The following is a 13573-nucleotide window of genomic DNA, read 5'->3' on the forward strand; positions in this document are numbered from 1 at the left end:
CCACATTTGCCAACCTCCAGTCTTCCGGCACTTCACCTGTGGCTATCGATGATACAAATCTCTCATCAAGAGGCCCAGCAATCACTTCTCCAGCTTCCCACAGAGTTCTTGGGTAAACCTGATCTGGTCCTGGGGATTTATCCACTTTTATGCTTTTCAAGACATCCAGCACTTCCTCCACCATAATATGGACATTTTGCAAGATGTTACCATCTATTTCCCTACAGTCTATATCTTCTATATCCTTTTCCACAGTAAATACTGATGCAAAATATTCATTTAGTATCTCTCCCATTTTCTGTGGCTCCACACAAAGGCCGTCTTGCTGATCTTTGACAGGCCCTATTCTCTCCCTAGTTACCCTTTGTCCTTAATATATTTGTAAAAACCCTTTGGATTCTCCTTAATTCTATTTGCCAAAGCTATCTCATATCCCTGTTTTGCCCTCCTGATTTCCCTCTTAAGTATACTCCTACTGCCTTTCTACTCTTCTAAGGATTCACTCGATCTATCCTGTCTCTTCCTGACATATGCTTCCTTCTTTTTCTTAACCAAACCCTCAATTTCTTTAGTCATCCAGCATTCCCTATACCTACCAGCCTTCCCTTTCATCCTGACAGGAATATACTTTCTCTGGATTCTTGCTATCTCATTTCTGAAGGCTTCCCATTTTTCAGCCGTCCCTTTACCTGCAAACATCTGCCTCTTATCAGCTTTTGAAAGTTCTTGCCTAATACCGTCAAAATTGGCCTTTCTCCAATTTAGAACTTCAATTTTTAGATCTGGTCTATCCTTTTCCATCACTATTTTAAAACGAATAGAATTATGGTCGCTGGCCCCAAAGTGCTCCCCCACTGACACATCAGTCACCTGCCCTGCCTTATTTTCCAAGAGTAGGTCAAGTTTTGCACCTTCTCTAGTAGGTACATCCACATACTGAATCAGAAAATTGTCTTGTACACAATTAAGAAATTCCTATCCATTTAAACCTTTCACACTATGACATGACTGATCTCCAATAGCCACAACTATCTTCCTATGTGCTAGATATGACTCCAGCCAGTGGAGAGTTTACTCCATGATTCCCATTAATTCCACTTTTGCAAGAACTCCTTGATGCTATACTTAGTCAACTGAAACCTTCATGTCAAAGGCTGTCACTCTCATCTCACCTGAAATTCAGCTCTTGTTTTCATGTTTGAACCAAGGCTGTAATGAGGTCAGGAGCTGAGTGGCCCTGGCAGAACCCAGACTGGGGTCACTGAGCAGGTTATTGCTGAGCAGATGCTGCTTGATAGCACTGTTGATGACACCTTCCATCAATTTATTGATGATCAAAAGTAGAATGATGTATCTGTAATGGCAGAGTTGGATTTGTCCTATTTTTGTGTACAGGGCATACTTGGGCAATTTTCTACATTGTTGGGTCAATACCAGTGTTGTAACTGTAATGGAACAGTTTGGCTGGGGGAGCGGCACGTTCTGGAGCATAAGCCTACAGTACTATTGCTGGAATGTTGTCAGGACCTATGGCCTTTGCAGTATCCACTGTTTCCAATCATTTTTTGATATCACGTAGAATGAATCGAATTGGCTGAAGACTGGTATCAATGATGCTGGGGACGACTGGAGGAGACCAGGATAGATCATCCACTTAGCATTTCTGGCTGAAGATTGCTACAAATGCTTCCACCTTATCGTTTGCAGTATTGTGTTGGGCTCCCCCATCATTGAGGATGGGGATATTTGTGGAGCAGCCTCCTCCAGTGAGTTGTTTAAATGTCCACCACTGGTTACGAATGGATGTGGCAAGACTGCAGAGCTTAGAACTGATCTTTTGATTGTGGGATCTCTTAGCTTTGTCTGTTACTTGCTGCTTATGTTGCTTGGCATGCAAGTAGACTTGTTTGGTGGCTTCACCAGGTTGACACCCGATATGTCTGGTGCTGCTTTTGGCATACCCTCCTGCAATCTCCACTAAACCAGAGTTGGTTCCCTGGCTTGATGGCAATGACTGACTGAGGTTGTAGATTGTGTTGGAGTACAATTCTGCTGCTGTTGATGGCTCACAATGTGTCATGGAGGCCCAGTTTTGAGTTGCTAGATCTGTTCAACGTCTGTCCCATTTAGCATGGTGATACTTGACTAGTCTGTGAGACAGTTCTCCCAGTTTTGGCACTAACTCCCAGATATTAGTAAAGATTACATTGCAGGATCTACAGGCTATTTCTGCTGTTGTCTGTTCCGGTGCTTCAGTCAATGGCGGGCGGTCCATCAGGTTTCATTCCTTTGGTGAAACTTGGTAGCACTTGATATGATTGAGTGGCTTGCTAGACCATTTCAGAGGACAGTTGAGAGTCAACCACATTGCTGTGAGTCTGGATTCACACTTAGGCCAGACCAGTGAAGATGGCAGATCTCCATTCTTTGTTTCTGCCCTCGCTTGCCTGTCCTTGTTCAATGTTTTAATGGCTGGCGATGTTCTAATCTTGTAATAGGCACTAAACTGACAGTCAGAGACTTCTGTTCAGACAGCTTTATTTATTTTAAAGCATGCAAAGAATCGTGTTCCACCACACAATCTTTGAAGTTGTTCAACTGTAAACCCCAGTCACTGTTAATGCGATTATCGTGTTGAAATATTACACTTAGAGCACAGAAAGTATGTATAAATCTTTGTGTTAGCAGTTTCTTTCCTGTGATGTTGCATTATGCAGCAGCTTCAAAGCTCATATGTCTCTCTTGTTCCAGAGATTTGCGGAAAATTGTTCGTTTTGTTGGCGTGACTGGAGAAACCCGAAGTATTCGCTTGCTTCTTCGCAGCCTGTGTGTCCAACTTGCTGAGATATATGATAAAGCAATCTCTTTCTCAGAGGTATTATAACTAAATATAGAATACCGTACGCCTACAGTTTCCACCTTCAATGCTTCAGCAATAATCTCAAGAAGTGTATCACTGGACTGTTTCAGAAATGGCCCAATTTTCAATGCATTGATTCTTGTGGGTTGGAAATTGGACTGAGACTACACCAGTTGACAATCTGTTGTGTCAGATTACTGTCAGGAAGTGAAGAGGAAAATTCCCTCCATGTGCTCCAGAAAATGATACCCTTCCATTGGATAACTTTCTAACTTTACAGTTGAATACTGTAACAATATTATATACAGATGTTTTATAATCCACTGACAAACAACCAGACCATTTTCATCGATATTTTAATTTCACTTGAACAATATATTTGTCTACCTTACCTGAGTGGACATTGATTCAAGTCAATTTAAATAATTAGTTTAATTTAGATAAATGTGATGTGCTTCATTTTGGAAAGGCAAGTCAGGGCAGGACTTATACATTTAATGGTAAGGTCCTATGGAGTGTTGCTGAACAAAGAGACCTTGGAGTGCAGATTCATACATCCTTGAAAGTGGAGTTGCAGGTAGATAGGATAGTGAAGAATGCATTTGGTATGCTTGCATTTATTGGTCAGTGCATTGAATATAAGAGTTGGGAGGTGATGCTGCGGCTGTACAGGACATTGGTTAGGTCACTTTTGGAATACTGTGTTCAGTTCTGGTCTCCCTGCTATAGGAAGGATGTTGTGAAACTTGAAAGGGTCCAGAAAAGATTTATAAGGATGTTGCCAGGACTGGAGGATTTGAGCTATAGGGCGAGGTTGAATAGACTGGGGCTGAATAGGCTGGAGCATCAGAGGCTGAAGGATGACCTTAAAGAGGTTTATGAACTCATGAAAGGCATTGGTAGGGTGAATAGACAAGGTCTTTTCCCTGAGGTAGGAGAGTCCAAAACAAGAGGGCATAGGTTTAATGTCAAAGGGGAAAGATTTAAAAGGGACCTAAGGGGCAACCTTTTTATGCAGAGGGTGGTATTTGAAAGGAATGAGCTGCCAGAGGAAGTGGTGGAGGTTGTTTCAATTGCAAAATTTAAAAGGCATCCGGATGGTTATATGAATAGGAAGGGTTTAGAAGGATATGGGGCAAATGCTGGAACATGCAACTAGATTTATTTAGAATATCTGATTGGCATGGACTGAGGGGTCTGTTTCAGCCCTATGACTCTTGGACTCTACTTCTATGAGACAATCAAATGGGTTCAGTCTTCAATACAGTGAATGGAATTGCCATGGAGCTGTTCAAGAAAGACTTAGTCTTCAATTTCATTGCCCTCATGGTCAATTCTTGAACAACACAGAGCTGTATTTTAATCTGTAGCCTCCAAGTTCTGAGTTTGAGTATTGTCCTGTTTATAACAAATTTCGAAAGCCAGACCCCAGATTCCAAATTGGACAAAGTAATGTTGCAGAGGTTCTCAAAATTATTTCACATAATAGACCTCCTACAGCCAGGTTTGGAGATTGAAGACGATTGTGACTCTCACCAGTGAACTTGTAGATTGGAGAAGTGATGATTGTATAGGATGGTTGAAATTTCTCTGAAAGTGTAATCTGATGAGTGGAATGAGTTGGCTAGCCAGTAATCCTAATTCTAACTCTTCTATTTCCAATTCATGTGGAAGACAGTGTTAAGGAAAACCACAGGAACTTTCCTCAGGCCCTACAACAGTCAAGAGGCATTTATTTACCTTTTGAGACCTGAGAACAGATTGTCACCTGATGCTGCTGGACACACTGGTTACATCAGTTCAAAAATGGCTCCAAGATGCAATTGACATCATAGGACCTAGATTACAATGTCTGGCAGCAACTCGAACTACCCACTCAGAGGACTGCAGCAGAATGGGGTGTGCAGTTGTTTATGAGAGATGACTGTATTGTCACTAGACTAATGATCCAGAGGCTCAGCCGAATGCTGTGGGGCTATGGGTTCAAAGCCCACCAGTGCAATTAGTGACATTTGAAACCAGTCAATAAATCTCAAATATAAAGCTGGTCTTAGTGATGATAACCATAATAATTATCATTGATAGTTGTAAGAACTCAACATGTTCATTCATGTCGTCTTGGGAAGGAAAAGTGCTATCCTTTTCCTGTCTGGATGATATGTGACTCCAGACCCACAGGAAATGCTCACATTTTATGAAAGAATAAAGAAAAAGTTGGCCATTGCAATGGCAGCATTGACATGGAAAACTTTAATACTCTATTTTTATTAGGCTGTTTTCATCAGGAAGAAGGCCTCAAAATTCAGTTCATAGAGTATAAACTTGGGCCTAACAATAAATTATATTATTCTGTACATATCTCTAATAATGCCTTCAGCTCCCAACTAATCCAGCTCTATGTTTAGGATTTCTCAGGTTTGCTAAATGAGTTCACTTCACTACTGGAATTTGCTACAGAAGATGAACCTCTCTTGATCACTTTGGATGGTTTGGAGGAGTTATCTGATGATTACAATGCTTGGAACCTTTCCTGGTTGCCAAGAGAACTGCCAAAAAATGTCTATTTCTTTGCTTCCATGTCCGTTGAGGAGAATCAGGCAACACTAAAGGTAATAAAGTCTGCTAAGCAACAAAGGTTGACTAATTGACTCATTATACAGTTTCTACAAATCAATTTGGATACGTTTGTGAATGTGGCTATGTTTAGATTCCTCATATCATTCAATACTTACAATCCAATAAAAACAACTGAAAGGTTACCATTCATCAGTTTTAATCTGGTGTTAACTGTGCTAAATATCAATGCAACACAGTAAATCTTACATAACTCTAAAACCTCATGGTGTTTTTGGAATTTGGTTACAAAGTTGTTGCTTTTCTGACAGCATGGTGAATACAATATTGTTTTATTAATCCATTTTTCTTAAGATAAGTATTGACATGTTGGATTGTTCAGCCTGATGGCTATAAATGTGCTGCATACAGTGGATACAAGGTAGCCTAGCTAGCACCTGTTCCAATCTTTAAAGGTCAGATATGCACCTTGTCTATTGCAGTGTGTGAATGCTTTCTTTAAATGTGTTCAATCTTATGAACATTATGCTCCAAGAAACATTTTGAAACTCGTCTTTGCACAGAGAAAGAGTTAAAAATCACTCAACAGTAGGTTATAGTCCAACAGTTTATTTGGAAACTCTAGGTTTCAAAGTGCTGCTTCTTCAACAAGGAAGCTAGTGGTTCCAAATAAACTTATTGGGCTATAACCTGGTGTTGAGTGATTTTTAACTTTGTCCACCCCAGTCCACACTGGCACCTCCAAGTCACAGAGGAAGAGACAGGCATGTTGTCCATGAAATTATCTGTAATCTATAATAAGAGACAACAGAGATTTTAATTCTGGGTTGCCAAATCCTTGAGGTGAACACTGTATTATACACTAGTAGTTATCCAGTGATTACATAGAAGCACCTTTCTTAGTGCTGTGAACGGCTGAAGGTATCCTCTTCATGACACACAATTTCCAGCATTACTGGCCACATTTGCCTGGTCATGTGATAATTGTAATAGTCTAATCATTCCAGGGCCATGAGTGTAAACAATATAGACATTGAGTTGCAGAAATTCTCATATGTTTTCTTTGAACTTTTCCTGATTGGGATTAACCTATTGTGTCTGAGAGTCTGCAAGCTAAGTTGTTCAATATGGCCTTTATTAATCATATGTACAAGATGAATGAGCTGCCCAAAGCAGTTTTTGGAACAATCTTACAACACATAGACAACCCTGAGCTCACAGTTAAGTCTTAGCTTACCTTAAAGAGTCATCCACATATACACAACTTGCACCACTCTACCTCCTTCCCACACTTAATAAAATCCGAACAGTGTTGAGCTTTAACCAGATTTACCAGGGTTTAATTATAACATATGTCATTTGCCCAGTAAGAACCACCTCACCTGTGATGGCATTGGCTGTCAGAGCTTTCTAGTATCATGTGACCATAATGATACCATCTCCTGAAATTGCTAAATATTAAAAACACACACACACACAACAAAAACAGAAATTGCTGGAAAAGCTCCGCAGGTCTGGCAGCATCTGTGGAGAGAAATCGGAGTTAATATTTTAGTTGAGTGGCCCTTCCTCATAAAAATGTTACTTTGGCCTTAAAAATAGGAAAATGATTTAGACTAAGAAGTTGGCGATTCACAGGTGGCAAAATGTAGGTTTGATATTTTTCTGATCTCACTGGAGCCAACTAGGAAATGAGCTGAGTTGCAGACCCAGAACTTCTCATAGGAAGAAGTTATTTTTCAAGGGCAAGATTAGGTGGGTACAACACTAGAACTTGTCTTAAAGTTTCATGGACACATTTCAATCAAATTTCTGTCTTCTTGGCAGAGGTAAGCCTGGCACAGATAATAAATAAAGAGAAGGAACCAAAAATAATGAAGAACGAAGGATAAATGATCTGAGTTCCTCAGTAATGACATTAAAATAATGTGTTGTAATATTTGTAGAAGTACAGTTACAATAGACAATAGACAATACAATAGGTGCAGGAGTAGGCCATTCTGCCCTTCGAGCCAGCACCACCATTCATTATGATCATGGCTGATCATCCTCAATCAGTATCCTGTTCCTGCCTTATCCCCATAACCCTTGATTCCACTATCCTTAAGAGATCTATCCAACTCTTTCTTGAAAGTATCCAGAGACTTGGCCTCCACAGCCTTCTGGGGCAGAGCATCCCACACACCCACCACTGTCTGGGTGAAGAAGTTTCTCCTCAACTCTGTTCTAAATGGCCTACCCCTTATTTTTAAACTGTGTCCTCTGGTTCGGGACTCACCCATCAGCGGAAACATGCTTCCTGCCTCCAGAGTGTCCAATCCTTTAATAATCTTATACATCTCAATCAGATCCCCTCTCCGCCTTCTAAACTCAAGGGTATACAAGCCCAGTTGCTCCAATCTTTCAACGTAAGATAGTCCCGCCATTCCAGGAATTGACCTCGTGAACCTACGCTGCACTCCCTCAATAGCCAGAATGACTTTCCTCATTTGGAGACCAAAACTGCACACAATATTCCAGGTGTGGTCTCACCAGGGCCCTGTACAGCTGCAGAAGAACGTCTTTGCTTCTATACTCAATTCCTCTTGTTATGAAGGCCAGCATGCTATTAGCTTTCTTCACTGCCTGCTGTACCTGCATGCTTGCTTTCATTGACTGATGTACAAGAACACCCAGATCTCTCTGTAGTGCCCCTTTACCTAACTTGACTCCATTTAGGTAGTAATCTGCCTTCCTGTTCTTGCAACCAAAGTGGATAACCACACATTTATCCACATTAAACTGCATCTGCCATGCATCTGTCCACTCCCCTAGCCTGTCCAGGTCACCCTGTAATCTCCTAACATCCTCATCACATTTCACCCTGCCACCCAGCTTAGTATCATCAGCAAATTTGCTAATGTTATTACTAATACCATCATCTATATCATTAATGTATATCGTAAAAAGCTGCGGTCCCAGCACTGATCCCTGCAATACACCACTGGTCACCTCCTGCCATTCCGAAAAGGAGCCGTTTATCACTACTCTTTGTTTCCTGTCAGCCAACCAATTTTCAATCCAAGTCAGTATTTTGCCCCCAATACCATGCGCCCTAATTTTGCTCACTAACCTCCTATGTGGGACTTTATCAAAGGCTTTCTGAAAGTCCAGGTACACTACATCCACTGGATCTCCCTTGGCCAGCTTCAGAGTTACATCCTCAAAAAAGTCCAGAAGATTAGTCAAACATGATTTCCCCTTCATAAATCCATGCTGACTCTGACCTATCCTGTTACTATTATCCAGATGTGTCGTAATTTCATCCTTTATAATTAACTCCAGCATCTTTCCCACCACTGAGGTCAGACTAACTGGTCTATAATTCCATTCTTTCTCTCTCCCTCCTTTCTTAAAAAGTGGTACAACATTAGCCACCTTCCAATCCGCAGGAACTGATCCTGAATCTATAGAACATTGGAAAATGATCACCAATGCATCATTGATTTCTAGGGCCACCTCCTTCTGTGCCCTGGGATGTAGACCATCAGGTCCCGGGGACTTATCAGCCTTCAGACCTAACAGTCTCTCCAACACCAATTCCTGGCAAATATAAATTCCCTTCAGTTCAGGTCCTTGAACCACTATTACCTCTGGGAGAGTGCTTATGTCTTCCCCAGTGAACAAGATCTGAAGTACCAATTCAACTCTTCTGCCATTTCTTTGTTACCCGTAATATATTCACCTGTTTCTGTCTTCAAGAGCCCAATTTTAGTCTTAACCATTTTTTTTCCTTTCACATACCTAAAAAAGCTTTTATTATCCTCCTTTATATTTTTGGCCAGTTTACCTTCGTACCTCTTTTTTTTTCTGCGTATTTCCTTCTTAGTTATCCTCTGTTGTTCTTTAAAAGCTTCCCTGTCCTCCGTTTTCCCACTCATCTTTGCTATGTTATACTTTTTCTCTTTTGACTTTATATGTTTCTTAACTTCCCTTGTCAGCTACGGCCACCCCTGCCTCCTCTTAGGATCTTTCTTCCTTTTTGGAATGAACTGATCCTGCATCTTCTGCATTATACCAAGAAATACCTGCCATTGTTGCTCCACTGCCATCCCTGCTAGGGTATTGCACCATTGAACTTTGGCCAGCTCCTCCCTCATAGCTCCATAGTTCTCTTTATTCAACTGAAATATTGTCACTTCTGATTGTACCCTCTCCCTTTCAAATTGCAGAATAAAGCTCATTGTATTATGGTCACTACCTCCTAATGGCTCCTTCACTTCGAGATCCCTGATCAAATCCGGTTCATTGCACAACACCAGATCCAGAATTGCCTTCTCCCTGGTAGGCTCCAGCACCAGCTGTTCTAAGAATCCATCTCGGAGGATGTTACAACATTTAAAAGGCATCTGGATGGGTATATGAATAGGAAGGATTTAGAGGGACATGGGCCAAATGCTGACAAATGAGTCTCAACTAATTTAGGATATCTGGTCAGCATGGATGAGCTGGGCCAAAGGGTCTGTGTCTATGCTGGACACCTCTATTACAATCTATGACTCCATGAATCAGTCTTACAAGGTCAGAAGGGAATTGGACAAAAAAACCAAAACTCAAAATATGTACCGAGAGACGATGTGCTACAGTCAGAAAACAAACATATAAGGAAACATGCAAAGGCAAGAAAACAAAATGGGTCATGAAATGCAAAATTGTAGAACTGGATGTCAAGTCTGGAAATGCCAACTCTGACACTTGCTCCTACTCATTACAAGCCTACTGATTCTCACAGTCACCTCTGAATTTCTTCACGTGTAACCAAACCATTTCATTCTCTCAGTTCCTCCATCTCCATTGTATCTGTTCCAATGTTGCAGCTTGCCACTCCAGCGTTTCTGAGATATTGCCTTTTACCCTAAATTGAGGATTCCACCCCATCTTGTTTGATAGGCATCTGGAATACAATGCCTTACACTTGCCTTTAAAAATAAGAAGAAGTTGGGGTTGAGGTTATCTTCTTAATATACTTTAAGGGGTCTAGTCCATAACACCTTTTACCTCCCCTTTCCTCATTGTTTGGGACCCTCCCCATCCCCATCCCTTGACCACGGCTGCCACATTTCTGCACTGCCCACTCCCTCCTTCTGAGAAATATGATGGGGTTCCCTTGTCCTCACCTTCCAACCCACCAGTCTCTCTATTCAACAAGTACGTTCTGCCACCTGTTACCATCAAACATCAAACACATCTTTCCCTCTCTTTTCTGTATGCTGAAGAGATCATTCCCTCTATGATACCCTAGTCCACTCCTCAATTCCCCCTGTCCCCTTCTCTTGATGTATTTTGTCCTGTCTTTTTTATGAAGTGAGGTCGAGACAGAGGTAAAAAGCAGCTGTTCCATGTCAATGAAGTAAACAGTTCGTAAAGCCTTGGTTTTAGTTTTGGAACAAAAGAAGCAGCGTGCAAGGATGGTGACAAGATCCCACAGAACCAGGGTTTGGTTTAACTTTCAGTGGTTGCTGGGGTCTTGAAGTTGGCTGTGGAAGCTGCTACATCTCTCTCTCTGTTACAGTTAAGAGCTGGGAGCTGAGTGTGTGTGTGTGGGGTGTGAGGGTGGAGGGGGGGAGCTGTTCTCTTCCTGCTGCTCGAATTGCATGTGAGACAATCCATTTTACTGAACTTACCTTTGCCAAGAACATGTTTATGGGATGTTACTATATCGGACCACATGCTGTTTAGTAGTTAAATATGATTCTGTTAAGTTTTCCCATAGAATTAAGTTATTCAAACTTTATTTTGTTTATATTTTAACTATAGTGTAATAGTAAAATGTGTTTTGCTACAAGCCTGGTAGTTTGACCAATCAAATTGCATCTGGAATACAATGCCTTACACTTGCCTTTAAAAATAAGAAGAAGTTGGGGTTGAGGTTATCTTCTTAATATACTTTAAGGGGTCTAGTCCATAACACCTTTTACCTCCCCTTTCCTCATTGTTTGGGACCCTCCCCATCCCCATCCCTGATCCCGCCAGTCAACAGCAAAAGCAAGAATTTATATTTATTTCTTTCAATGTAGTCCACTGTATTCGCTGTTCTCAATACAGTCTCCTATACATTGGGAAGATTAAACGCAGATTGGGCAGCCACTTTGTGAACACCTCCATTAATTTACAAGCCTGACTCTGAGTTTCTTGAGGCCTGTCAATCTAATTCTCCACTTTGCTGTAATGCTGACATCTCCATCCCTGGCCTGCTCTGTTCCAGTGAAGCTCAATGTAAGTCTGAGGAACAAAACCTATCACTTTGGCACCAATGGGACTCAGCTTTTTTAGTTCAGCAATTTCAGATCATAAACTTTGCCCTTCATTTTGTTTCCTTCTCTTCACATATTTCAATTTTTCTCTTATTTTTGTTTCCATTCAGCAACGCACCTGCTCTCACCACATATTTAGCTTCTTTTCTCTTGCCCTGTCGCCATTCCCTTTGACACTGGAAGACTAACACCATGTTATTCAACCTTTCCCGTCTCCCACCCTGTAATAGATCTTCTTTTGTCTTTTACTTGTTACCCCTCACTCAGAATCAAAATCGATTAGATCTGTAACTTCTGCCAGTTCTGATGAAAGATCGTCAACCATAAATGCAAACTCTTTCTAAGCATGCTGCTGGTTCTGCTGTGTACATCCAGCATTTTCTGTTTTTACTACCTCAAATTGGGGTCCAATGGTTGTCGATGCCTCCAACAGTTTCTCTGCTTTATCTGTCCAGAAGCCCCTCACTTTTGAATACCTCCATCAGATACCTTTTCACACTTCTCTGGAGAACATTCCCTGCTACGCCAATCTATCTATGAGGAACTAAAGACTCATGATTTTTTTATCTGTATGCTCTCTAAAACTCCCATTTTCTTTCTCAGGTGCAACGTCCAAAATTGGACACAATGCCAGTTGAACCTAAACCAGATTTTTAGACAGGTTTATCATCACTTCTTTGTTTTTATGCTCTATTTATAAAGCCCAGCATCCCTTAAACTTTATTAATCACAGTCTCAGTCTTTATTGAATTATGCACTCCATCCACTTTGTCTTGATATTTCGCTGCATCCTGTCAATGATTAACATAGACGAATGTGATGATAAAAATGTTTTACCAATGAAGAAAGGGGTGAAACAGTTATATCATAAAGTCTCAACTCTTTTAACAGAAGTTGAAGGAACATGGGAATATTCTTCATGTGCCACCACTCAGCTCCACCGAAATAGAGAAAATAATCAGTCATTGGTTAGACAAAGACCATCGAAGACTTGCAGCTGACCAGCTGTATTTACTGCTGGAAGGCTGCTCTGCTTGTCCTACCCCTCTCTATCTCCAGTGTGCATACAGAGAGTCCCTCAACTGGCAATCCTACATCCCAGTCTCAGATATTTTTCTCCCCCAAAGTCTACAACAGTTGTATTCAGCCATTCTTAGTAGAATGGAGAAGGAACATGGAGTGGAGCTTGTGAAGAAAGTAGCAGGTTTGCTGACACTGTCAAGAAATGGCATCACATTGGATGAAATGACTGATCTGCTATCTTCGGACCGGGTGGTCATGCAGGAGATCCAGCAGTTCCAAAATATCTCAATTTTCAAGTTCCCTCTGGTACTTTGGATGAAACTTCGAAGAGACTTGAACATTCACATAGCAGAGTGCAGGACAGACAACACTTATACATTTAACTGGTCTCATTCAGCACTGAAACTTAATTGCTTAAAGAGGTACTACTTATCCAATGATGCCCAACTATCTTTACACATGACCATAGCAAACTATTTTTTTGGGAAACCAATTGTCCCAGGAGAATCAAACAACTATAGCCAGCAAGAGGAGCGAAACAGTCAACCTCTGGCTTGGGTGCTCAAAAAGGATTCTGAAGTAAACCACGTGTTTAATCTACGAAAGTTGAATGGAATTCCTCACCATCTGCTGAGGTCGAATCAAGTATCGACCCTGATAGCTGACTGTCTTTTTAATTTTGAGTTTCTGTTACATAAAGCCTGGGGTTTATCCATTGTCAGTGTGGAAGAAGATCTCCAAGCAACAATGCTGCTAGAGAGGTAAGGTGATGAATTCCATTCAATGTAAGTCAACCTCAAATGTATGTGACATCAAATGTTAC

The 13573-nt window shown here is 41.1% G+C and overlaps 1 protein-coding gene across 3 annotated transcripts in view; it reads left to right on the top strand.

Moving 5' to 3' along the window:
- The window catches only part of LOC122557528 (uncharacterized), a 103021-nt gene that overhangs the window by 39422 nt on the left and 50026 nt on the right, over positions 1–13573 (top strand). For all 3 annotated transcript variants that reach the window (XM_043705278.2, XM_043705298.2, XM_087973632.1), the window contains exons 14-16: positions 2752–2875; positions 5266–5469; positions 12619–13511. In XM_043705278.2, coding sequence (XP_043561213.2) covers positions 2752–2875; positions 5266–5469; positions 12619–13511 — 1221 coding nt within the window. The remainder of the gene's footprint in view (positions 1–2751; positions 2876–5265; positions 5470–12618; positions 13512–13573) is intronic.

The sequence above is a fragment of the Chiloscyllium plagiosum genome, unplaced genomic scaffold, assembly GCF_037043375.1.
Source record: "Chiloscyllium plagiosum isolate Xiang-an unplaced genomic scaffold, Cpla_swu_hap1 HiC_scaffold_2, whole genome shotgun sequence".
In the NCBI taxonomy this organism is placed as follows: domain Eukaryota; kingdom Metazoa; phylum Chordata; class Chondrichthyes; order Orectolobiformes; family Hemiscylliidae; genus Chiloscyllium; species Chiloscyllium plagiosum.